The sequence below is a fragment of the Aspergillus puulaauensis genome, chromosome 3, assembly GCF_016861865.1.
Source record: "Aspergillus puulaauensis MK2 DNA, chromosome 3, nearly complete sequence".
Classification (NCBI taxonomy): domain Eukaryota; kingdom Fungi; phylum Ascomycota; class Eurotiomycetes; order Eurotiales; family Aspergillaceae; genus Aspergillus; species Aspergillus puulaauensis.
Window position 1 is genome coordinate 3,884,627 of NC_054859.1, and position 25,324 is coordinate 3,909,950.

Below are 25,324 nucleotides of genomic sequence, written 5' to 3' on the forward strand. Positions count from 1 at the left end.
GCACACGTACGGAGGAGCGACCACACAATCACACATAGCCGACGGTTCAGCTGTACGGTGGAGAGAGGATTGATTCGCGAATCGCGATGGGGAATGATTTCTGCCAAGTTCCAAGTCCGAATTGCTGACAACCAGTCGTAGGCAAGCCTGCGATATAACCCCACTCAAGTTGTGAAGCGCTCCAGCCCATCACTTCCCTTCTTGTATGAGCCTTGTGTATACAGGTGCGAATGAAGATGGCGGGGCAGTTGGATCTCCCCTCCTCCTGTTTCAGTCTTCCACGAACTGCCTCTCCCTTCTCAAAACTTTTCTACTTCCTTTCTCTTCCTTTACTTTCTTCCATCGGGCTTCCTGCGAGGGTGTGATATTAATTGCAATTTGGAACTAAGCTGCCTATGATTTAATTGAAACCGCAAAGGCTATAGATTCTCTTTCCTATCTACTCGGAGTGCCCCTCCTGGGAATTCTTGAAGATGGCCGTTTCTGCCCAAACCCTGTGCATTGTTCTTTTCGTTTTCTTCTCCCTTTCTGGGAAAGCCAATGCTTTCGGTGCCGGAAATATTGCGTCAATCTCCAAGATTGAGGGCCAGAATTGGCGTCATGGGGACATTGAGGATGCCCTTCTGACCCTGTTCCTAGCTCGTGCTGCTGGTGGTCGGAAGTTCAGCAAGCTTGACGTTCAACGTGTTTATTTTGGGAATTGGCTGCGAGACTATAGCCAGGCTGTTGACGTTGGGACTGTGAAATATGTTAGTGCCGAGGCCATTCGGATTCTTCTATGGGTTCTTGGGTTCATGAGTTTTGGGTATGATACTATGAGTGCTTTCTTTAACCTAAGACATCTGCTGAACCTCTTTAGGTATGGTACGAAGGAGTTCGAAGTCACTACGGAACGCCTTGGATGCTATCAGCCAACTGAACACATTGATAATCCTCTCGGATACGCTGAAGGCGAAGACGCTCGCAACTACGACCGGCGTCTCAGGGGTCCTGTTGATAAGAAGCGTGAATTGGCTATTGATCCTAGGACAGGTTAGTATGACTGCTTTCCGAGTCGGGTCTTCTCGCTAACGCCTCGGATTATGATAACAGGCCTCAAGAACTACATAGCAAATGAGCGCATGGACATTGCGACCTCTGCTGCTCTTGTGCGACAAGTCTTTCGCCGATCCGTTCAATTGGGACGAAAGTATGCAAGATCAAAGAACGATGAAGATTTGCATGAGGCTCTCCGTCTTCTTGGAACCGGCTTGCATTGCCTAGAAGACTATGCCGCCCACTCCAATTATGTGGAGTTGAGTCTCATCGAACTTGATGAATCGGAAGTTTTCCCTCATGTTGGACGGGATGGTCTGGTTGAAATTGAAGGGGTTTCAAATCCAGTCTATCCTATTGTAACAGGCACATTCGGGGGCGTGGACTTTTTCCACTCGGTGCTTGGTGAAATATCAGATAAAACGACGCAGTCTGAGATTCAATCGTTGGAAGGAGTGATTAATGAATCTCAAGGCGGTTCGCAGCCCCAAAGCTTACTCCGGGATTTGTTGAGCAAGATTCCCGACGGACTGATCGGCAACAGTGATGAGAAAGTTGGCCGGATGGATGAACTCAAAACTGAGACAAACAACACAAAGGAGAAAAACAAACACGTTTCTCCACGCAAACCTGAAGAGTGGGCTAACTATTTGGATGATGTCCAAAAGCAGATTTACCCCGTTCTGGAGTGGCATGATGACTTGCTCAAATCCATCAACAACGCGATTGAAAAGATTCCCGTTCTGCCAGACCTGATTGAACAAGTTTCAGAGCAAATATCGATCGCTGTTTTTTCCATTCTCGCTCCCTTAGTTCTGCCTATCATTCAACAGGTGAAAGCAGAGCTTCAGACAGGATCGTCTGAAGTTATTCAGAGTAGCAAAGAGCAACAGCTTATTGTCTTCAACGATGATTCTTGCAGCGACCCAACCCACTCGATGCTTTCCAAAGATCACTTCTCCAATGTTCTGAATGAACCTGCTGGCCGTATCGCTTCTCAAGTTGTCAAATGGACCGTGCCGCAGTTGATGGAGCTATGGGATGATGAAGAGGCTGATATCAAGACGACCTTGGATAGAATTGTTTCTGGTGTTTTCCACCACCCGGCGTTACGTCGCGGCGGAAAAGATGGCTCCGGAGATATTCGCCGAATCATGTTCGATACCGTGAGAGAATGGTGGGAAGGTAAGTCGAGGCGTGAACTTGATAGCCTCCGTGAGCAGCTTTCTCGAAATGGCGTTAAGCAGGGCAAGAATCATAAAGAGGGTGTTCATGACAGTGGTCACGGTTGCGGAAAGCCACTTACCGCACACAAAAGCGGCTCCCAAAACTCGGGCCGAGGCCGCAAATCCGAAACTAGCGGAATCGAAAAGGTAGCCTCAGAAGCTGCTGGCGGGGGGGCGCTTGGTGGTCTTGTTGGCGGACTTGTGAGCGGCGTCGGGTCGATGATACTTGGCAACGAGTCTAAGGGAGACTCGAAACCTACGCAAGGAAGAGAATACGGTAGGGGCCAGGAGAGACGAGAGCATACGTATGAGCAACATCACGAAAAATATCACTCCTCAACCCAACGTCCTGGGGGCCACGCCGAGGAACTTGGACAGCGGGAACGCCACCATCGCAAGCATCATAGCCAAGAGAGCCATGTCACCGATCGGGACAGTGACGATTCTGATAATGATCGCAGAAGGCACAAACATCACCACAGGCATTCCAGCAAACATCGGAGCCGAGAGCGTTCCAAAGACCGTTCCAAAGACCGTAGTAGCAGCTCTGAAAATGAGGGAACGCAGCGTCAATACCAGTATACTCAGCGTGAGAAGACATCTGATGACGGCCGAGTCAGATACGTCCAACATAATTCGGAGGAATACAGGCCCGGGCGTGTTGAATATAGAGCCGAATACTCAGAATTGAGTTATGGGCATGACAACCGTTCGTCACACCGCCACCATGAACAACAGGGATACTCCCAGGACAGCAGGCCTAAACAGTAAACCCCCCCCCCCGCGGGCACATTTCATTGCAGTGGGTGATGAGCTAACTAAATACAAGGGATCATGTAAGGGATTATGCTTCCGGGTATGGAGAGCCTCAAGGAAGGTATGGTGGTGGATATGGCTCTCGAAATGAGTACAGCTCGGGGCAAGGGCCTAGAAACGAAAACCCTTCTCAAGATGAATATGCCTCGCGCCAATATGGTAATTCCAGGAACGAATACGGATTCCGAGGTGAACACGAACCTCAAAGCGGATATGGGTCCCAAGGCGGATACGAGTCTCAAGGAAGATATGGGCCACAAGAAGGATATAAATCTCAAGGCGGCTATGGGTCTCGCGATGAGCACAGCTCTCAGACTGGGTACTCCTCACAGGAGAGATATGGACAGAACTACGGCGAGCGTCAGGGTGGTGGTGGATACAGATATTATTAAGATCCAGAATGTGGCAGCTACTCAGTGTTAGTGATGGTATTTAGCTTCCGAAAGCCGAGTAAGGCAAGCTTGTGAAGAATGCAGAACGCCCCGTTACATGATAATCCAATGCCATAGATCAGAACCAGAAGTTAGCTACCATTCCTTAATCTCTCCAGGATTCGGCGCTTCGACCCGAACAACTTTATCACAATTGAGTAGGCGGAGTGGGTCCAGGGCCAGTTTTACCTGACAGGATGGAAAGTGACATTAGCAATGGTGCTTGATAAGTATACTATGAAAAACTTACCCGCCGCATAGCATCTACTGTTGACTCCCCGACTTCATGCTCGAGGTAGTCTCGTTTGATGAGGCCTACGCCATGTTCACCAGTCACGGTACCTTCCATCTCAACGGCTCGCTTTACCATGCGATGAACGACACCTTCTGCGGTTTTCCTCTCCGTGTCATTCCACAAAATAATTGCTAACCGGGCATGACAGTGGTTAGTATTGGGAAGCCCCGGACAAGTCACAATGCGGAAGAAGCGTAACATACCATGAAAATTGCCATCCCCGACGTGGCCACAGATACCGGCTAGTAAACCGCTTTGTGTCATGTCTTGCTTCGTGGCTTCGATAATATCAGGCAGTCTGCTCATTGGGACTGCCACATCGGTTGTCCACACGTGGTCCTCCGGACTTCGTCTCATCGCCATAACACTCCACAGTGCCTCCTTGCGAGCGCTCCAAAGCGAAGCCATTTCCTCCTCGCCACGGGCGAATTCGAATGACTTAGCCTGGGCGGACGAAGCAAGATTCTGAACTAGACGAATCTGCTCTTTGACACCTGTCGGCGTCCCTGTGAATTTAAAAAAAATGGTAGGTGCTTCCTTCCATTGACGTGATGTGGTTCCGCTTGCGTTGATACATTTCATTTGCACGTCATCTAGGATCTCTACCCCAGCGACGGGGATCCCTTCTTCCACAACACGCGTGACACACTGGGCGGCGCTGTGGATAGAGGGAAAGCTGGCAACAGCAACGTTCTGGCTCTTGGGCTTGACAGTCAACTTCAACGTAGCTTCTGTGACAAGCCCGAGGGTACCCTCGCTACCAATGAAGAGACGCGTCAAGTCGTAACCAGCGCTCGACTTCCGTGGACGCTGCTTTGTTTTGATAATCGTACCATCCGCAAGAACAACAGTTAGCGAGAGAACCCACTCACGCATGGTCCCATACCGATAGGCATTTGTTCCCGAACAACCAGTGCCTACCATGCCACCGATCATGGCGCCAGGACCAGGATCCGGTGGAAAAAAAAGACCTTCATCAGAGAGTGTCTCATTCAATTCTTCCCACCCAATCGCAGGCTGGACCACAACGTCCAGATCACCCTTATGTACTTCCAAAATGCGATCCATGCGTCGAAAATCAATGCACACACCTCCCCTGGTGGGAGCAAAATGACCCTCCAGACTTGTTCCGCCGGAGTAAGGTGTTACAGGGATGAGGCGCTGATGGCACACCTTCATTATGCGAGAAACATCTTCGGTACTTGACGGGTAAAGAACAAGAAACGGCTTCTCTTTTTCATTGGTTTTGTAGGAAGACCAATCTGAGCCTGCGTGGGAGATTAAATCCGTGTGCTCGGTGGAGACATTTTCCTTTCCTATAATCCCAACGAAGTCCGCCCAAGCAGCTTGCAGATTAGATGGCGAAATATTGTGTCGCGGGGGTTCGAGCTCGTATAGGTTTGACGTGGATGTCGTCGGGAGGCTCGCGGGTTTCAGCGACCCCAAGTAATAAGCCCCAGTGGAAAAAAATACCAATGCTAAGCAAAAGCTGTTAGAACAAATAACAGATAGTGGAGGAGTCTAGCCGAAGAGATAGGCAAAGCTATACCAAACATCAAAGCTGCATATCGCCCACCCAGGGACTGAGTCTGATACTGCGCATACCGCTCCTGCTCGGCGCGTTCACGCTTCAGCCGCTGCTGGGTACTTTCATACAACTGGTTCTTAAAAGGCTGCGGTTTATCGTCCGGATATCTATATTTCCTTGAAAAGTGGAAGCCCCTCTGTTGATGTAGTAACGGCGGTCGACTGCCACTTGGTTGTTGGAGGGCACGCAGTATCAGCCGGAAGGGCCGCATGGCGTTTGGTCGCATCATTACCATCGGTGTAAACCTACCAGGCGAATGTGGGTATTAAGGAGGGAAATCAGATGAGGTATCGCGCCGTTGCCATATGCGCGGGTCTCTTGTTCCCACTAAATCAGAGATTGCAGCAGGTTCAACTTTCAAACAAACTCGGGCGGAGGAGCGGAATTGAGCTTCATGAAAGCCTCCGGCGCCAAGACATGTTTGTGGAGTACAACATCATTTCCATTGCTTATTGCATGAATTTGAAATCTTCGCTCCGGTAGGACTATGTGGGTAGATACTCGATAGACTGCAAACCAAACGTACGACCGTGATCACCCTGTGGCTATTGGTTTTGGATTCTTCCCTTCCATGCAGTCATATTGTCCGGGTAAATAGCAGGCTTCTGGGTCCTTCACCCGGTAGGGCGGTTAATTTCCAACGAGCTCGGGGACCGTATCGTCGAATCAGACCGCCTCAGGGTAAAAGACCCCACCATGTTCAGAGTGCCTTTCCTGGAGCTCCAGCAATTTGACCCCAGTTCGCCCCTGCGCCTTTCCAGTTGGCCATGGCCGGGGATGAGGCCCCATGACTCTCTGTTCGAGGATATTTCCAAGAGAATGGACCCAAATATCGAGTCTTTTGGGGTCTCGACAGAACGTAGGGAAAGGACAGACGACCCCACGTCATAGTACTATAAATTCCGAGACACGTCTTTCGTCCTTCCACCGTCTTCGTATCAACCTTTTGCTCGCCATTCTATCTTAACGATGAGCTCTCAGACTGCAACAGCCCAGGTATGTGCAAACTCCAGCGTGCAGGGGCCGTAGAAATACCAACACTGACCTGTTTAGAACCCCTCTTTCATTCTCGAAGGAATCCACCAGGTGAAGTTCGAGGACCGCCCTGTCCCAGAGCTCAGAAGCCCCCACGATGTCATCGTGAACGTCAAGTTCACTGGAATTTGCGGCAGCGATGTATGTGCAGTCAAATTGACTCGGGCGGACCCGGCCATTCACTGACATCCACCTTAGGTTCATTATTGGGACCATGGCGCGATCGGACAATTCGTGTTGAAGGAGCCCATGGTTTTAGGCCACGAATCATCAGGAGTCATTAGCGAAGTTGGCTCCGCGGTTACCAGCCTGAAAGTCGGCGATCGCGTTGCAATGGAGCCTGGTATCCCGTGCCGCCGATGCGAGCCTTGCAAAGCGGGCAAGTACAACCTTTGTCAAAAGATGGCTTTCGCTGCCACCCCACCCTATGACGGTACTCTAGCCAAGTACTACATTTTGCCTGAAGACTTTTGCTATAAACTGCCTCAGTCAATCAGCCTCCCCGAGGGTGCACTGATGGAGCCACTTGGCGTTGCCGTACACATCGTGAGACAAGCCAGCGTCACCCCAGGGCAAACTGTTGTTGTCTTCGGAGCTGGCCCAGTTGGCCTGCTGTGCTGTGCTGTGGCCAAAGCCTTCGGTGCAGCCAAGATCGTTGCTGTAGACATCCAGAAGCCAAGATTGGAGTTTGCGAAGCAGTTCGCTGCAACAGCCATATTTGAGCCATCTAGGGTTTCCGCTGCGGAAAACGCAGCCGGTATGATCGAGGAAAATGACCTTGGTCGCGGTGCAGATGTTGCGATCGACGCCTCCGGCGTTGAGCCATCTGTCCATACAGGTATCCATGTCCTTCGCCCTGGCGGTACTTATGTGCAAGGAGGTATGGGTAGAAGCGAGATGAACTTCCCCATCATGGCGGCTTGTACAAAGGAATTGAACCTGAAAGGGAGCTTCCGTTACGGCAGCGGCGATTATAAGCTTGCGGTTCAACTTGTGGCTTCTGGTCGGATTGACGTGAAGAAATTGATCTCTGGGACCGTGAAATTCGAAGACGCCGAACAAGCGTTCAAGGACGTCAAGGCCGGAAAGGGCATCAAAACGCTCATTGCTGGCCCTGAAACTAACATATAGTCTAGTTGCTGGTCATCGAAGGTTTGTGGGGGTGGAATCCAAGATTATCAAAAAAGCGGGATGAGTGACATGTTACGGAAGCGTTTGCTGGCTATATAGCCAGTATACCACGATTATTCACGGGCAAATGGAGCCCGTAGATATTATATTGTGTTGATGCATTCTACAAAATACCCATCCGTCAGGTAAAAAATGTTATAAAAAAAAATTGCACGATACTACTATACATATAAAGGAGTTTGCATACAGATACAGAGCTTCCTTCCAACTCAAAAACTTCAAGAGTCCTTGAATGTTGCCTCATATCTACGGAACTAGTTAGCATTCGGCCATGTGTTGTTCGGGTAGGAATGCATACCTCTTCCCCCTGAACGCCCATAGTCCCCAATTACCGCAAGAGACATCATGCGGATCCAGATCATTAAGATCCCACCTTAAGCTTCGGAAAATATTCTCACCAGGCTCGAGCAGAATGTCGAACTCTCCTGCACACTTGTCGCGCACCCATTTGATGTCCCTTTCCATGTCCCACTGCGTGTAGCCGGTAGTGATGATGGGAACCTTGGTCTCAAGGAGCAGCGGCAGCGTCTCTTCCCACTCATGGGAGCTGGCAGGGTGTCCAAGACCGGGATGGAAGAGTACAACACAGTCCAGGTACGGATCAAACGGCTGGAAGTACTGTGCTTTATACATTGTGTGGAAGTAATCCACATACGTTGTGATTTTCATCTGACCGCCTAATCTGTCTTCAACAATTCCCCCGAACGGGTTCTCCGGTGTCCTTTCTGGAAGGGGGAATTCCTCGTCGCGATTTGCCATGCTTTCGGGGCCGATGAAGATGAGATTAATGAGAGACCGTGGGAAGATGTGGCTAAGTTGGAGCCACACATCGCGAGGTAGGGAAGATTCAGCACGTGCGCCTAAAATAAAGACCCGTACTGGGGGTGCCTTCACACGTAGACCTTGGATATCGACACCCTCACCCGTCTTGGGCGGGTGTAGAGAGTAACGGAGCGCTAAAGTATTGTGTTAGCGTGCGGTAAGTAAACAATGAGCATTGCTTTTTATCCAACTTACCGCTTACACTTTTGAGACCCTCAGCCGTAAGCCTGCTACCCTTCTTAATACTATACGGACTTAATTCATGCAACACGCTACCTATCGTAAGTGGGTAGGTCAGCATGCGTGTCACTTGCCGCATACTTCGATCATCATTGATCGCATCAAACTCCCTGGTATAAAGAAAAGTATCCCAGTTTGTCATATTAATAACAAAGTTCTCATCCTGTAGGCCAGGATACGCGAATTCCGGGAAAAACCGTCCGGAGCGTAGGTCATGGTCGTCCTCATTTATTTGCTTAAGAGTCTCGCAAACTTCCAAGTGGGCTTCAAAATCATCCATCCAATGTCCCTCGGAGCAGTAGATTGGGATACCACAATCCGGGCACTCAAAGTGCGAGTGGGCTGGGGGAAGACTAGCATTGGAGGGGCTTTTGCGCGATTCCGGGTCATGCGGAGAAACCGGCACTCGTGTCTGTTGGTGGCTTGGATGGGGACAGAATGCGTTTTGTTTGATAAAAGCCGCACGCTGTCGGATCGCAGGCGACGGTGATTGGGAGAAATTGTGAAATAGATTATTTGGTTTCAAGAGAGCTCGGGGATCCGGGGGGGAGTTCGAGGTCGCAGATGTTGCTTTTTGTACGACTGGCGGAAGAGGCAAGTTTAGAGACGAGACGTGTTTGTTTAAAAGCAATGAATCTTTGGGTGAAAGATAATTATTGCCTCGAGATCCAGGTCCTCGAGTTAAGGTCAAGTTAACCGAGGAGCCATAACTCCGTCGTGAATTGAGAGAATGGGGTGATCGTAAGGAAGACCTAGAGGATGCAATGGATCGACGGAGAGCCTGCAAACAGCGTCCGCAGGTAAACTCGCCGGACATTGTGTTGGTTGAGGGAGGTGCCGAACGTGCGGATCATATGAGTGTTGAGCTCAAGTTTGGACATTATTTTGGTCGGAAACACTCCCGCAGCTCCCATAGCCACGTGACTGCGACCAAAGGTAACCGAAGTTGGCTTCAAGGCGATATATGTAGTACGGTACTACTTCGGTTATAGTTATAGTAGAGGTGATAAGCAGTACTGAGTATATGCAGCGTTGGTAATTATTCACGTAATCATCGTCTATCCAAGTCTGTCTTTGTAATAACATCAAAAGATGTCCTCGCACTTGCTCCAATCTTGACTCGCCCTACAACCCCAATAATCACCCGTGTGTTTCCAGTACTCCTCCCCTGTAATCGGACACTTATCTTTACTAAACCACCTAGGGGTATACTCATCTCCATTGGCTTCTCTCTCTCTTCTTTTAGCACGCTGCTTCTCCTCAACCCGATGCTTTTCGGTAGCGGCGAAATCGTATTCGCCCTCCTCCATTGCCCGTTGATCAGGTCGGAGACGGGTATCAGTGGGCGGGAGTTGTGGTTGTAGGCTGTCAGTTAGCGAATTAAGCGTGATGACGAATGGTGTCAGGTTGAACGGAATGCCAGTTGGTCGGGGATGAGCTTGCCAGACTAGAATTGTCTTGGCTGACTCTGGATCCTGACCAGATACTGGTGCTTCGAATCCTGGTGTATGGCGAGCGTAGATTTTGTCGTTCCATCGACCGCCAATACTCCACTTAGGCAAGCCATCCTGACCAACAACTTTGCCTGACACCTGGTACGCTGATGACGCTTTCCAGCCCCTAGGCTTGAAGTCTAGATAACACACCTCGCCGGTAGTCCAATTCTTGATCTCCATCAGACCATAATTGTCAACAGTGGGATTACCGGTGATTATTCCGATAACTGATGACGTGACCTTCTTCCACGTGTATAGTTCTTCGCCCCCTGACGCAGGCCGCAGCTTCAAGAACCACGTTCCAAGGAGATTGATGTCGAAGGATTTCCCATAGAATTTAGATTTGAGGGACGATTCTCCCTGTTCCAAATCAAGTAAGCCTCAAGTCATAACCTGGTGGAACATCTGTATAAGCTTACCCAGTAATCCCATTTTGGTGATTCGGCGAGAGCAACCCCAATTGGCGGATGGTGGCTGACCTGCTCAACGAAAAACCGATAGCCCTTGTCCGGTCTGACATATTCGAAGGTCTCGCCCAGGAGTGGATTGAATGGTTTGGCAACACGTCCGATGGTGGAAGCGTATTCACTCGCGGCATAGGCGGCGACATACACCAGTCGCTCCATTGAATCAGTCTGGTCGGCAGCAACATCGAGAAGATCGGTGTATTCTAGGTCTTCTGCCACGCGTTGAAGTAATGAGGTTGGTTCGTTGAAAGAGACTGGAAGAGTCATCTTTGTCATGTCCTTTCCAATCATAGATTTCAAAATCCCCTATGATAGAGATGTTAGTGGGGAATGTGGACGTAGAGCATTTACTTACCCATAGTGAGATTTTGGGTCGATTGTCATAGTCCATTTTAAGCCTCTCCCTAACAGGCTCTTCGTATCCTTTGAACGACGGTGAAATCTCAGAGCGTCTCACAGCACGGAGCTTACTCGTCTCCTCAGGCGCTGCCTCTTCCTCCTCATTTATCTCAGGAGCTGTACGGTCCACGACCTCGATCTCTCCAGAGTCGATTGCATCGAAAAATTCATCTTCCTCGTCATCGTCATCGTCCGAGCAATACAAACTGCTAATTTTTGATAGGGCGGACTTTTTGCGATGCAACGGCGGCCGCTCGTGTCCCTGATCTTCGGGGTACGAGGGATCCTCCACGATTTCCAGAGCCTGTGTCTTCGGCTCTTCTTCACCGTCGAGTCCCACTTCGCCAGATGCAGCTTTAACGGCGGATCGACTAATACTTGGTGACGTGCTCTCCAACGCCTCCTTAAGCGCTCGTTTCGTACGCCGCCTCTTTTCCTCCGACTCACCCATTTTAGATTGTAATTCATCGTGCTCTTGAGCAATTCGTGCCATGCTTTCTTCCCACATCTTGCGTAGATAGGCCTCTCGATTCAGTCGATATTGCCAGTATGAGTCGCGATCCCGAGAAATTTTCAGTAGATTCTGCACTAAGTCCTTCAGGCTACTCACAGCCCCCTCGTATGCGGTCAGAGCTTGATCAACCGCCTCATCTGAAAGCGCAATCGCCGGATTACTTGCTTTCTCTGCTTGTAGTGACGATGCAACATTGGCGAGTATCTCAAGTTGGAGCTTTGCAGACTGTGCAGTGATATTCATGGCATCCTTATCAGTAGGTGGCGTTTCACGGCTAGAGGCATAATCGACATGTTCGTCATCATCATCTTCTAAGTCAGGAGCGGTGGTAACATGACTGGCCACCCTATTGATATCACTCTGAGTGGGCCCTTGGTCTAGGGAGCCATACAGCGAGCCGTCATCATCAGCGGCCACACCTTCTAGAGTAGTGCGGGATGTGTATGTGCTGAGCCTCGTGCCACTGCTACTTGGAACACCGAGAGACATTGGCGCTAACCCCTTTCCACTAGATTTGAGGCTTGGGGATTCGGAGAGATTCTCACTAGGTCGGCCGTCCACTTGGTCAATCTTTGCCTGGCGCAGAATTTCAGCGTGTTTTGTTTGGCGCTTTTCTTCCTCCTTGGCTTCATCCTTTGAATATTGGATCGCGTTATTAAGTGTCCAGAACCAACGTTTAGCCTCTACAACGTGGTTTGCTTTGAGATGGTACTTAACGGACGACTTTCCGTAAATTTCAAAACGGGTCTTGTCTTGAGAATCCATGTTGAGCCTTGCAATTTTCATGTTGATTGCACCACGGCAGGCGGAGCCCGCATCATCTGACACATTATGATAAGAATGGATGGTATAAAAGCTGAGTTTAGAGGAAGCCACTTACCCTGATGTTTATAATAACTTAAAACACCGTCCTCAAGAACAAACCATCGTAGTTTATAGCCGCTGGTATAGTTCGTCCACTTCTTCAAGTAACCTTTCATTTCCCTAGAATCTTTGCCCGCAAAGGAGGCCTCTCCAGCCCCCGGTCGTCCAGACACACCCTGACCCGAGCTGGTACCAAGAATGGCCTTTTCTTGAATGCCCCGCTGAGCTATAACGGCGGCTGGGGACTTCTTAAGTATCGCTCGTGTTCTGTCATCTTTCGTCACATCCTGGGGCAGCTTTCCCTTCTTGTCGCGCCGAAAGGGATCAGCTCCGTGCATCAAAAGGATTTGGATAAGTTTTGTGTCTCTTTTTCTAGAGCCTTCATGGAGGAGGGTACCACCTGACTGAAATGTAGCAGGATCCGTAACAAGATCCAGAGCATTAACATCCAAAATCCCTTCGACACGAGGCTCCTCCAGCAGCTTCTCTAACCTGTCATAACTGCCTTGAGCAATTAACGATTGGATCTCTTGTGTTTTCCCATCAATAAAAAGCGAGCGAGCGAGCTGCAGCTGCTGGAAGATCTCGGGTGCACGCGAGCCTTCAAGAGCCGTTTGTCCACGGTAATTGACGATCGAGTCGTTGATTGAAGGCCTGCTCAGTAGCTCGCGTATGATGGGGCCGCGACTAAGCTGTGCAGCAAGATGAAGAGGTGTGTTGCCTTCTCGATCCCGCGCATTGATATCAATATCGTTGCCAGCTGACAGCACGTACTCAACAACCTGCGGTTCCGCACACTGAATCGCTAGATGGAGGATCGTTGTGCCAAATAGTCCATTCGCACCTTGTGGATCTTCGCTTTCCTTGATGGCTTTAGAAATCGCCGTTGTGTCGCCGCTTCGTAGGACCTCGAAAAGTCGGAAGGTTTTAACAGACTGATCCAGGGACATGGCCCCGCCATCCTGGGTTAGAGAGGGTAACTTCTCGATATTGTCACCTCCATGGTTCAACCCACTGGGGTCCGATGAGGTTTCTGCCGGCATCGCGGGGGAGGTTGTCTCTTGGCGCGACCTTCGGAAACTGGAGCTTCGGTGCGTCGGGCTGGCGGAGGTCGACAGGCTGCTGCTGTTGTTCGCTGGGGACGTGGCACAGTCAGCCGAGCCGTTGTCGCGACTGCCAGTTTCTTCGTGGTTGTCTTTTGACTTATCACGATGCAGAATCGCCAATGCCAAAGCACTTTTAGAGCGTTTGTGTCTAAAGGATAGAGGCGGGGTATGTTAGCAATGTCGTCACTCGAGTTCCTCTGATCTCCTTAGCTAGGTGACGGGGCTCGAGGCAGCTGTATGCAGTTTGCTTATCCAGCAAGGGCAGACTCATCCAATAGAAAAGTTCAATGCCTTCTCATAATTAATGGACTCATTATCCCGCACGTATCAGATATGACATCGCAAAGCTCGATGACCCATGGAACCAGAAAGAGATGTGTCCAACGCACTTACCCTTCGCCCTTTTCTGTCATGGTTCTGGAATACTAAATATGCATAGGTGGGATGAAACGCGAGAAGAGTTGGATTCGATGAAAATGCAATAACTTCGAAGTAATGTTTTTTAACAAGATGGTTGAGAGACGAAGAGCCGAACTCCAGGAGAGGAAGGTCGATCTTCCTAACGCTTGTGGCGCCTTGGCGGCTGTTCAAGATAAACCTTCAGTGTCCAAACACAAGATGGTCCAACTAAGTAAGTAGGCGGCAAAATATTACCACGTAATTCTATAGTCGCGGGAATATGCATCGCATTCAGCCCGCAGCATGGCTTAAGGCAACTGCATACGCATGGGCCTGGAAACAATACTTAACCAAGTGCATTCTTGAAAGAGGCGGAAGTTTATTATCCAGAAGCACCACAAGCCCCAAATCAAATTCCGCATAACTATCACATGCTCATTAATAAACGCAAATTTATATTATGCATACATATACAGTTAAAACCCTCGCCATCTAACTAGATATACACTTTCTTCGAGTAGAGGGACCACCCTATTGTTTCTCGGGTGTCTCCCCACTCACCAAAAGGATGACACTTCCAAGTTGGCGCCTCAGATCTTCCTTATCAACGTCGTGAGTGTCCTCAACTTCTCCCCACATGTCCGTTTGCCATGTAACTTCGAGGCTGGACGCCTCGGCTGCCTCATCAATTCCAAATTTCTTCTGCCCCGCCCTTTGCAGATGGCGGAAGTTTTCGCTCCACTCGCTTACCAGTCTAACAGCAACTAACAGGCTCTTGGAGGCAAGTATACCCCTTTCAAGGGCAGCCAGATCATGGGCCTCCAAACCCTGAACCCATTGCTTGATAATATCCTTCGTCGCTTGAGCCTGGGACGCCGGGAGGATACTCTCTGCGTCCAAAACCGGTACTATCTCAATGCCAGGCCATACTTTGGTGCTTAGAACTGCGATTATATCCTTTGCAACTCTCATTTGAGTCTCCCGAAGTGTTTCTCGCCTTTGATCATTCTCGCCAGCCTCAACGGCATATTCGCTTTCTTCGGGCACCCAGCAAAGTAATGTATCCGTGTCAAGGTAGCGCATCGCGGTTTTGACTATTTGGTCTCGCGCAAGTGTTTCCCCCGCAGCGTCCTCGTGTGCAATATCGGCTGCGCGCGCCGTAAGAGAGGTTAACGGGATCATGTGATTTTTCAAGGCTTGTTGCGCAGTGTTCATTACATCCCATTCCAAAGCAATTGCATGTGCCAGATATGGTTTTGTAGGCGGTATCGATAGGACACTTTTTGACGGAGTTCGGACTGGCCGTTTATCTAGTAAAACCTGATACTCGCCCCCTGTAGGCGCAAGAGCAAAATGTTAGCCACTGGGGAAAGAAGACAAAAAAACAATAGGAAGGGGGTGTATAATAGCGGAAATACCCTGCTTTCTCTGAAAATCGACATCTTTCCAAAAGCGCTTCTTCAGTGTTGCAGGTTTCTTGGTCGGGCGAGGTTCTGGCTCGGCTTCTGATAGCTTTTCCTTGCCCTCTGCTTGGTGAGTTGCACGGTCCCCAAATCCTTGAAATGGCGAAGGGGCCTTAGGCGGAGGTCCATGTGCAGTGATTGGGTGTGCAACGGCCGCTTTCAATGTAGAAGAATGGAGAGCGCGGGGTCTTTGGCAACTGTGTCGCGCAGCAGTCAAAAGTGGTTGCTGTGGACGGGCCGTGGAGGTTCGAAGAAACGGAATAATCCCCTTTTTCACCATTCTCGAAATTAAAAATAGAAAAGCAAAGACGGCAGTATACTAATGTTTCGGCAGCGTGGGGTTAATCTGCTGGGATGGCCCTAGTATGAGAGTAACGAAACGCTCAATCGCTGCCTGCTGTACTCAAAAGGCCTCAATCATTCGGTTTATTCCGGGGACAAGTGACTTTGCGACGTTCGCGCCCAGACATGCACTCGCCACAAACGCCACACTTTACGGTAGGTATTTGCCCCACAATAAATTACGGAGCACAGTCGAGAGCGGAGTACTTTTGAATGTAGTTACTTTTGAATATAGTAAAGGAAAGAGTTTAAAATCGGTTCTTTATAGAATATTTAAATTGAAGATCTCTGGTAATCGATATTTGTAGATATCAGGTGGTCGTTGGACACAAAAGGTTCTACCTAGTGAAGCAGACAGAAAGAATGTCGTGACCCCTTGGTACCTATAGGTATAAACTACTAGTCTACACTGAAGCCCATGTCCACATTATTATTGCGTCAACGGATTATGATGAACTTCAATAGTATCAATAAATAATATGTGCTATAGGGTTCTTCGCTTTCCCTCTGGGGCAAACCCCGTCTCCAATAAATCCGGATCCAAAGCAGATACCAAGGACCATTCACTTTTCAACCAGTTGAACGATCAAACCCCGAAGAAAACATTGGCGACATTATACTTAATCTCGAAGAGTTGATTATATATTACCGTTGCAAACCGCTAGGCAGGGTGGGTAATCAGAAAAACAAGGCTAAAAAAAACAAAACAAAGCATTTATCACAAAATCTCAAAAAGCCTCCCAATTGTTGATCTAAGCAAATGGAGAAGAAAACAACAATAAGCAACAATTTTGGTCAAATAAGTAGAACAGGGAATGAAGCGACGAGAGCCCGCCCACGCTTTTGTAATTTACACGAGGAATGTATCAACCTCCAAGTGGGAGTTGTATAAGGAGATGCAATTATTCACCAAAAGTGCTTGCACAGTCCGGTTGACTCAATGCAAGCTAAAGCGACTGTGACAAGGCCATCCGCATGGGGTGAGGCCTAACAATAAATCAGTTACGGCACCTTTGGCCGAGGCGAAAAGGACTTCCGTATAGATCCTTTATATATAATTTCTTGAAAAATAGCGTCATAAACCATTTCTTCGTAAGCGTCGAATGACCAACCCAGCAGTTTGAAGTCGCTGCGCCACGATCTTCGAGCGGGACTTGCTTGTGCGGCTGGCTCAAGAAATATCAGCTGCGGTTACACTGGGCACCAATCGATGGTGGAAATCGTTCCCATTGAGTCTGAATTTGCGATAGTAGGATTTCTTCAGAGGGTCGTCGTCTGGTCGTCTCTTCATACGTTCGGCATCAAAATCATCGGCACCTTCACGGCTACCCCATGTGGTCTAAAGCGCGAATAAAGGACAGTCAGCTGGGTATAAGCATTTCGCGCGCATGGCTAGTCTCCAAAGAACGTGACGACCATCAATGCAAGCCAAGGTGAAGGGAATCAAAGCGAACGGGTCCATTAGCAAAACATATGGGGCAAAGTTGGCATCAGAAGGGCAGGACAAGTGGCATGGTACACTTGTATATGCAGAGGGAAACATTTCCAATAGCTCAGACAATACATCACAAAGGCTAGGAAGGAAAATACAATAAAGAAAAGCAGGTTACCACGTACCGCGCTAAGGGTCATCACGGCATACATCTTAATCGCCCCATGGAAGTATCCGAAAAGGATCGATACGGGAAGAAAAACCCAATCAATCGGGAAGCGGATGTAATGGCCTAGAAGTTTGATGAATTTGCTGACAAACATCCAAACAGCTAGAAGGGACATAGCTAACGCATGGGAATGGTCATCCCAAGACGCAGTCGCCTTATGGCAGAGGAAGACAAGAGCCAAGTCACCGAGGAGAGCTGGGGGCGACAGTGTTGTCATATGAACAGCATATGCACTCCAAAGTTGGCGACTGTTGTAGAGCGTTAGTCGACAGACAGCAACAAGAATACCGACGATCAAAACAAACTTACTGCCAAATATGTCCTTCATCAAACATACTTGTGAGATTGCTCCTCCAGTTACTACGGGACCATCTTGCGCATTGTTTTAGAAAGGTTGGGTTATCTTCCAGTGTTGTTTGAACTTCAGCCTCGGGGTGGTATTGCATGAAAGTCTCCCAGCCATGCGAGACCATCCAGCGGGTAATGAAGTTGTCGTCATCGGCGTTCAGCTGATATTTTCCGAACCACCATCCTTCATTGGTAAATGCGTAGGTAAAGGCATCATCCTGCAGAATGCTTGTCTTGTACGCAACACTTCGCCCAGACATACAGGGAAGTCCGCCATCGATGTGAGTAGTAGCGGCACAATCAAAGTTCCTTCGTTCCAAGTAAAGGGCTCCAAGAAATCCCCAAATACGCTGCGACAATGTCGGGGAGATAGCACGTTGAAGCCGTTGGCACGTTACTACACCACCGTATTGTTCATCTTTTTCGAAAGGAGCTAGCATCCAAGTCAGCACCTTCGGTGGCCAGATCACATCATCATCAGCGAACACGGTGATTGCTGTTTGCACTTCAGGAATAGCTCTAGTCATTTGGCGGCGCTTATTCGGGTGGGTAACAGTGAATAGGCGGATCCTTGATTTAGCGGCAGGCATGCGACTCAGCATGTCTTCGGCCTTCTTTTTGTTCGCTTCAATTGTAACAAGAAGAAGTTCAAAGGGACGGTTCGTGAGTATGGTCTCAATTGTTCGCTCTAACTCTTCGCCACAGCCATCCAGCGTGGGGATAATAACTGTCACATCATCCGCAGTCAATCTCGGGTTTTCGGGCGGGGGTATAGGCTTGAAGGTCCAGAATGAAACTAGATTCACAACAAGACGAAAATACCGGTAGAAGCTGTAAAATAGCATAACAAGGTCAGCTAACTTGATGTAAAAGGGAATAATCTGAATTGAATTCCCAAAGGGAACTAGGAGGTGCACTAACAAAAGAGCGATAAACGCTCGCATATACGTTATGTGCATTATCAGGTCTTAGAGGAATCAACACAATTCTTCTGTTCTCCCTAATAAAAAAGAGTGCTATCGACTCCCGTCCCTTTTCTTCTTTCGGTTTATGCGGGTTTTCTCAACTGCCAACCTCGATGCACATGGGTCACAATGCCCAATGTGCAGAACAATGACTCTTAGTCTTGTTCTTCCCAAAGTCAATTTCAACAATGGAAGGGGCTTTTGACCAAATCTAGGAAAGGCAAAAAGTGATTCTTTTCTGAACTACCAGACAGGCGAGAGAAACGAGTGGCAGGATATAGAGATAAGGAAGTGGGAGTGGACGGCAAACGAATGTCTGGGCGAGGATGGCTCCTCATGGACTAAGAAAATTGCCTCCTAGATCACGTAGAGAAATAGTTTCTCGGAGGAGGCAAAAGATCGAGGCCTCTCTGACAGCAGCATTGGAGACTTTTATTTGTCGCCGATAGAGTCGAGGCAGGGCTGGCACATGTTCAAGTGGTATCCAGACAACCAATCAGCCACTCCTGAAACAAAAAATGGGGAAGGGAAGGGGAAAAAAAAACGCGTAAATAAATAAATAATAATAATGATAATAAAAATTATAATAATAATAAAAATAAGTTCCTTAACGGATTGTCATTTTGAGTGTTGTGCAGGTGCCTCGCGCGTCAGACCCTGGATGATGGATCTAGATGAAATGAATGGAGGAATCAGAGGACAGTGCAAGTGGAGAGGGATTGGCGGCGCACGAGCAGCAACTTCGCACTAGCAAAGTGGGGAGAAGGGTGGATGACGAGACGCTAACTTGAAGCCTGAGAGCGCCAGAGACGGCGCTAGGTCCTCTGGCAAAGCTAGGCTGGGAGTCAGACTCCCACAGTGGATCTCATCATTGCCATTGTCCAAGCATGCCAGTGCCGGGTGAACAAGGAGCTCGTCCTAACCGCCCCCGGTCACTCTGCAGCCCGCACTCCGCAGCTTTACCCTCGTCGTCGGTCGACTTACAGCCTAGTAGTAGGTATTCCGATTTGTGGATTCGTCCTTTTGTCGTTGCATTTTTGCGTTCTACTCTGGTACGTACTTTGTGCCCACGGCAGCGGCTGATTTGATTTAACCAACCACTCCCAGCAGCAACTAAGTTAAGGCCTAGGCCGAATCTGCGAGCGAACCGAGAATGCTAGGAACTAGTCTAAATTACCCGTAATACTACGAATTTGCTGAACACCATTCTGGAGATGGTAGGAGTAGAATCATAAATTCATATATTGCGAAATCGGATAGTGGCAATAGTTATCAGGAAAGCCCACGGTGGGTTTTGTGCGAGTACAAACTCCAGTGGTTGCAGGTGCCCAGGTGGCAGATGCAGAACTATCCGGGCTGACTGCTTCCTTCCCTTTTTAACTTCACCTAGGACAAGGAGGGAAAGCTTCTCGCACACCCCACCAGCCCATCTGCGTCTCACTCTTGTGGCAATACATACATACTTACGGATGAGTCAAGGCCAGAGTACATAGAATTGGAGGGTCACTTCTCGCTCTCTTTTGCTTATGAATGGGTAATTTCCTTTTTGTCGCGGGATCGGAACTAAGTACTGCTTGAATGTGAGGTGACACCGGACGGAGATACTTATCTTGATCGGCAAACAAGCAAAAGTCGCCATACCTGCGACTGGAGTCAGAATAAATCTCCGCATGTTTAGCCTTGTTCACATCACCTGTTTAGACCTCATGATTCTACTACTACTACTATTCTAGTCAGCGCGGGCCGCACTAAATATAATCGCGAGCTGTGGCACATGAATTCGCGGTGGCAATTCCGAGCCTTTGAGGTCACTTGTTTCGCAAGAGGCTCTGTTCGGCACGAAGATCAGAGCGTGCGAGAGAAAAAAGAAACCATAGGGCGTGGAACAGATGCGATTCGCAAATCAGAGCCGGTCAATATGTCAGGCCTCCAGCGTGGTCGAAGAGAAGTTAAAACCCAGCCAAGGAAGCGACACCCCGACTTCAATTACGATCGGTTCCAGGGAGACCTTCTCGGCACGACAACGAGAACTCTAAACTCACTGCTGGGAGAGGGGAGATTCGCAATTCAGTAGGCGAACAACTTGATGAGAGCAGCTCTTTCGCAACTTGTAGCGTCAAGCCCCAAGCCGAGCTATTTTTAAAACATGGAATGTGGAGGTTGAAGGAAGTGACTGAGTAAGACTGAGGTGCAATCACGCTCCCTGCTCCCATTTATTTTTTAAAACCAAGCTTGGGAATGAAGAATGTTCGCCCTTGCCCTAATCATTATTGTCTTCAATCTCTCAATCTAACGACGTCGACCTCAGCCAGCCAAAGTCTTATGTGTAGAACCATCTACGAGTGGTGATCCTAGCGGCGATCTCGCCAACCCTGTGAAATATGGGTAATTTTCCACGGTGAAGCCTCGAGTATGCGTACCGTTTAGATAAGTATATGGAGTATTGTAGTCTCAAGTCGCTACCTAGCCAGGCGCGCGAACAAATAGCCCGTAACCTAGTTATGGTTTTAAGGCTTCGAGGCTTACCAGCAGCATCATGTTCTTGGATGGGGGGTTTCATGAGCGACTCGGCGCGAGCAGCAAGGATACGAGGTCGAGACCATCCACCGAAGCCATGTCCAGTCTTCGCCCAGCGGCGAAGGTGGGTAATAATACTAATATTATTTATTCATTTACTTATTAAGTTATTATTGATGGGCACGACGATCATTTTGTGCTTAACTGCCTGCAGGACCTTTGAAGCAGGCGTGGAAACCAGTAAATGCTTTAGTGATCTTTCCCGGCTCGGCCTGACACTGCAGTCGCCTGTACGATGCAACATACATTAACAAAGAGGCGCAAAGCACTGACGCACGCTTTCCTTATTACTGAATTCTGTGCATGCACAAGCCATAAACTTACCTAGTGTTCCCCAGACTCCCAGAATAATACTGGAAAAAAAAAAAAGAAAGAAAAAAAAAGCCAGCCACGATAAGCAGTACGTATACATAGGTAGTAAGCTCTACGTTCGGAGCAACTACGTATTTGGAATTTCGGTGCCCACCATCAGTTTCTGTGGTTCCTGTCAACGTTCTCAGGATCAACTCATATTGAAGATCCTCGGCGGTCATCCCGTCGCGGTGCCCCATCGCCCCCGCCTCCGTCCTGACATTGAGCTTGAAGTCTCGAACCGTTCACAAGTCACAACATGGCACCTTATTGTTATGCTGTTTCGGTTACAGCTCTTCGCTGCGCAGCGGCTGCTGATGATATAGGCTGGGTGCATCAGGACGGTCTTCCTAACGAAATTTGGGACCGTACTGGCAACATGTTGAATTATCATTCGTTTCGTGCCGTCTCGTTGCGCTCGGACTCCCAATTCTCAGCGGCACGAGAACAATGACGGATGGGCCCATGATAACAGTCAAAAGTAAAACCATCCGGACCGAGAATTGTTTTCGCTCTCGTTCTCTTGCGCGCTGCGACTTGCGAGTCGCGGGGCTGGTTAGCTAGCTTCGGCGAATTGTGTCTTGCATAAGCTAAAACTGAGGCTTCTCGCCTAGCCCTAAGGAGGGCGCATATCTCCTAAAAAAGCAAAGCGTTGTCCAGGGCGGCCACATCGACAGGATGAGTGGCTGGTATTGGCTGCAGATGCTAATCAGCTTCCTGCATGTCACCATAAACGGCTCGGACTGGCTTCAACCAAGACTTTTCGACCGTCGATACCCTGGTCTGAGCACCCCTTGCAATCATGCACTCCGATGACGACCGACACATTACTCGAATATTTTTCTTCATCATCATTACTCCGTATCTTCTTGTTCTTCTTCTGCAATTTTTTATTTTTTCTTTCTTTTCTTTTCTTTTCTTTTCTTTTCTTTTCTTTTCTTTTCCTTTATTCCCCCCCCGCCCTTCCCCCTTTTCCCTTTCCTTTTTCTTTTTGTTTTTGCACACCCAGATCCAGGCTTCTTGGACGAGGAAAAGAAGTACCTTGTCGCCTGCTCGCCCACCGGCTCGAAGAAAAGTAGTCATGTTATCCGATCTAAATAAGTGGCGGCCTCTATCCTTTTTCCTGGATCATTTTGCCTCTTCAATAGAAGAGGCGAAAGTATCGTATCACGCTCACTCCTGGGCAGTAAAAAATAGTGGGCCACCTACATACGGAGTACAATGTACATACATAGAGATCCCCAAGTTCTAAATCTCATCTCGTTTGCCTCGGAACAACAACCGAAGTAGGGGGGTCCGAAAACGTAGTTCGCTCTCGAATAATCTCCTCTGACTAGTACTTTTGAGTCGTTTCTTATCAGAAACAGCAAACACTGCGTTTCTCATATGGAAGAGTGGAAACGCCGCCGTCTTAATTTGTCCAAACTTGGTAGCTTGCAGGGAACCTGAGTGAGTGAAACAAACGCGTATCTCGGCTGCACAGACATTAAACACTGGCTTGGACTCCACTGGCAGAGGACCCGGATGTGGAGCGAATGTATTTCGCACGACAGCACAGGCGGCAGCGATACCACTCAGAGCCTACTCCGTAGAGTCGCGTACTCTTGTGTTTTGTAGATAGATTCAAAACGCGCACAGTATACGGAGTATCGTCGTAGAAATATCACCGGCATCGTCAACGCCGAATCAATCTGGAGTGTTATACCACGTAAGCATGGAAATATGCAACAATACTATCAAAAATCAACAGTATTAAGCTAATCGGCTCTACACAGTAGACTACGTCGTATCGTTTTCAATGCAGGAGTATGGGGAAGTTGCCCTGATGGCGTGAACAGTCTTGTTCTTCGATGCTGGTTCAATGGTTGCCATCTTAGCACCCGGCTCCACCACCATCTCCAGGACGTTTTACCTCCCCCCCTTTTCGAGTTACTACTACTATGTCTTGTTGAACAAATATGTCAAAGTATTCGTTATTATTCGTTGGACACGCCGGGGATGCATATTGCATCCCTTCTCAGCACGGCCTGGATCCTTCGAACGGCACAGAAGATCCATTTCGATTCCTCGTCGCCTCCGATCTTAAGATTTTTCAAGGTTCCCCTGTAGCCCATCCTGAAATGCAACGGGGGGAAGGCTGGAAGCTCGATGGGAGATGGCATGTGAGGTGAGAACCTGCTCGTCTCATCCTTGCAAGGTTTCATGTTCGTGAGCGGTTGGTACCGACCATGCCAGATCATTTAGCCGATACGCAATTTCAACATTTGGATACTTGGCTCTTCCTTGTTGGAGCTGTGTGCGTAATTACACCCTTGAGAGAAGAACGCCTGCCATCACCAGCTTAGCAGAACAATTGGCGCTTTTCAGCAACCCTCTGTTACAGCAGCATTCCGTGTGAGGTTCCGTCAGATTGCAATTATCATTACAGTTTGGGGAATCCAAACGAGGCTCCGAGCTAGCCCGTGCGAGCCGGCACGAGCTGTCTTGTGCAGTGCACTTCTCTAACTGGTGGAGACGAAGCCGCTCCTCCGTACTTAGGTAGTCGGCGCCTCCGCCAGCCGCCCATACCCTGGTGGAACCCGTCGACGGAATTGGCCGATTAAGGAAGCAGTCTTTGGAGTCTCGAAATCTAATAATAATCCATAATCATATGCTGGGGCCTGAACAGGTGAACTTCGTGGCAAGGCAACTTGGACGATGACGGTGTCCTACCTGGTACCGCCGCGCCGCGCGTATGTTCCAGGGAGGCTGGGCAACCGAATACGTACCTTTTCCAACAATTTGAGTGCTCACTACTCGTTCATCCTTCGTAAACCGTTCCCAGTGAATTGGAAACAATTAAGGAAATGATTTCCCCCATCATGCAGCCGGGGTTCTTGCCTGTCTACAATAGCACTCCGTACTCGATAAGGAATAATACCTAGCTCCAGCTGTTTCCCAGCCCTCCGTACTCGACCACTGTTGGTAGTGGCTGTCAATTAACCCGAGTGTCATAGGATGATCACAGACTCGGAAGAGTTGCACCGAAGCGTGTCACTGCCACAGCCTCACAAAACGGAAGACCACCGCCCTCCTCCGTCAGTCTCAAGAGTCAAGTCTTCAGGCCCGGCGGAAACCCAGTGAGGGCCAGCGGCGGTTGATTTTCGAGACCAGCTTATCATACCTAGGTTACTCCGTACACCTCTTCACAAAGCGACAACAATCAGCAGGCCTCCAGAACCATCTGGCCCGGACTTGCACTACTGCAACGCTACTGCACCTAATAGCCATGCTCAAACTCATTCGCTCTTGTTTTCTTCGCTCCTCCAGTCACCTTCTCCAAGGAGCCTGTGGCTCTTTTCCCTCGAGTTCGAGTTCGCTCAGATCGCCGGCTACCTTTCAAAGCTCTCGTGCCTGGCATTGCTCTCATACCACTGGGACTTGATCATCTCGATTGAACTGAATAATACAGCTTCTAAGCCGGAACTTTCCGTAAACCTCCTCGCGTCAGTTCAACAACCTCTTTAACGGGAAATATCCGATTCGAATGCACACTTACACAAAGTCGAAGTGTAAACGCAGGTACAACATGCCTCTGTGCCACCTAAACAGCCGTGCCAAGTACTCGGCTATACTCATACTTCTTTTGGAGCTTAATGTGATACACTTCTCGCCAGCAACCAGAAATGCATATACAGCATGGAACCTTAACTG

General features: G+C 48.9%; 8 protein-coding genes across 8 annotated transcripts; 3 read left to right on the forward strand and 5 right to left on the reverse strand.

Moving 5' to 3' along the window:
- Nucleotides 1-473: 473 nt before the first annotated feature.
- On the forward strand, nt 474-3,469 carry APUU_31521S (Het-C domain-containing protein; the record flags this gene model as incomplete). The annotated part of the gene is made up of 4 exons (XM_041702735.1): nt 474-805; nt 860-1,032; nt 1,093-3,028; nt 3,091-3,469. 4 exons carry the CDS (start codon nt 474-476, stop codon nt 3,467-3,469), a joined length of 2,820 nt encoding a protein of 939 aa, XP_041555490.1.
- A 135-nt stretch (nt 3,470-3,604) lies between these two features.
- On the reverse strand, nt 3,605-5,626 carry DLD1 (FAD-binding oxidoreductase; the record flags this gene model as incomplete). The annotated part of the gene is made up of 4 exons (XM_041702736.1): nt 3,605-3,697; nt 3,759-3,934; nt 4,007-5,281; nt 5,353-5,626. The coding sequence occupies 4 exons, from the start codon at nt 5,624-5,626 to the stop codon at nt 3,605-3,607; spliced, it is 1,818 nt and encodes a 605-aa protein (XP_041555491.1).
- Nucleotides 5,627-6,360: 734 nt separating this feature from the next.
- APUU_31523S (NAD(P)-dependent alcohol dehydrogenase) lies at nt 6,361-7,557 on the forward strand (the record flags this gene model as incomplete). Its single annotated transcript, XM_041702737.1, has 3 exons — nt 6,361-6,387; nt 6,445-6,567; nt 6,625-7,557. 3 exons carry the CDS (start codon nt 6,361-6,363, stop codon nt 7,555-7,557), a joined length of 1,083 nt encoding a protein of 360 aa, XP_041555492.1.
- A 278-nt stretch (nt 7,558-7,835) lies between these two features.
- Nucleotides 7,836-9,496, reverse strand: MSS51 (putative mRNA processing protein (Mss51); the record flags this gene model as incomplete). Its single annotated transcript, XM_041702738.1, has 3 exons — nt 7,836-7,863; nt 7,916-8,573; nt 8,635-9,496. 3 exons carry the CDS (start codon nt 9,494-9,496, stop codon nt 7,836-7,838), a joined length of 1,548 nt encoding a protein of 515 aa, XP_041555493.1.
- A 268-nt stretch (nt 9,497-9,764) lies between these two features.
- Nucleotides 9,765-13,938, reverse strand: APUU_31525A (uncharacterized protein; the record flags this gene model as incomplete). Its single annotated transcript, XM_041702739.1, has 5 exons — nt 9,765-10,535; nt 10,595-10,948; nt 10,998-12,376; nt 12,436-13,673; nt 13,919-13,938. 5 exons carry the CDS (start codon nt 13,936-13,938, stop codon nt 9,765-9,767), a joined length of 3,762 nt encoding a protein of 1,253 aa, XP_041555494.1.
- A 517-nt stretch (nt 13,939-14,455) lies between these two features.
- On the reverse strand, nt 14,456-15,667 carry ATP12 (ATP synthase complex assembly protein ATP12; the record flags this gene model as incomplete). The annotated part of the gene is made up of 2 exons (XM_041702740.1): nt 14,456-15,258; nt 15,343-15,667. The coding sequence occupies 2 exons, from the start codon at nt 15,665-15,667 to the stop codon at nt 14,456-14,458; spliced, it is 1,128 nt and encodes a 375-aa protein (XP_041555495.1).
- A 1,233-nt stretch (nt 15,668-16,900) lies between these two features.
- Nucleotides 16,901-18,697, reverse strand: APUU_31527A (glycosyltransferase family 2 protein; the record flags this gene model as incomplete). Its single annotated transcript, XM_041702742.1, has 4 exons — nt 16,901-17,068; nt 17,347-17,638; nt 17,700-18,569; nt 18,660-18,697. 4 exons carry the CDS (start codon nt 18,695-18,697, stop codon nt 16,901-16,903), a joined length of 1,368 nt encoding a protein of 455 aa, XP_041555496.1.
- Nucleotides 18,698-20,477: 1,780 nt separating this feature from the next.
- APUU_31528S (uncharacterized protein) lies at nt 20,478-20,777 on the forward strand (the record flags this gene model as incomplete). The annotated part of the gene is made up of 1 exon (XM_041702743.1): nt 20,478-20,777. One exon carries the CDS (start codon nt 20,478-20,480, stop codon nt 20,775-20,777), a length of 300 nt encoding a protein of 99 aa, XP_041555497.1.
- Between the last annotated feature and the right edge of the window lie 4,547 nt (nt 20,778-25,324).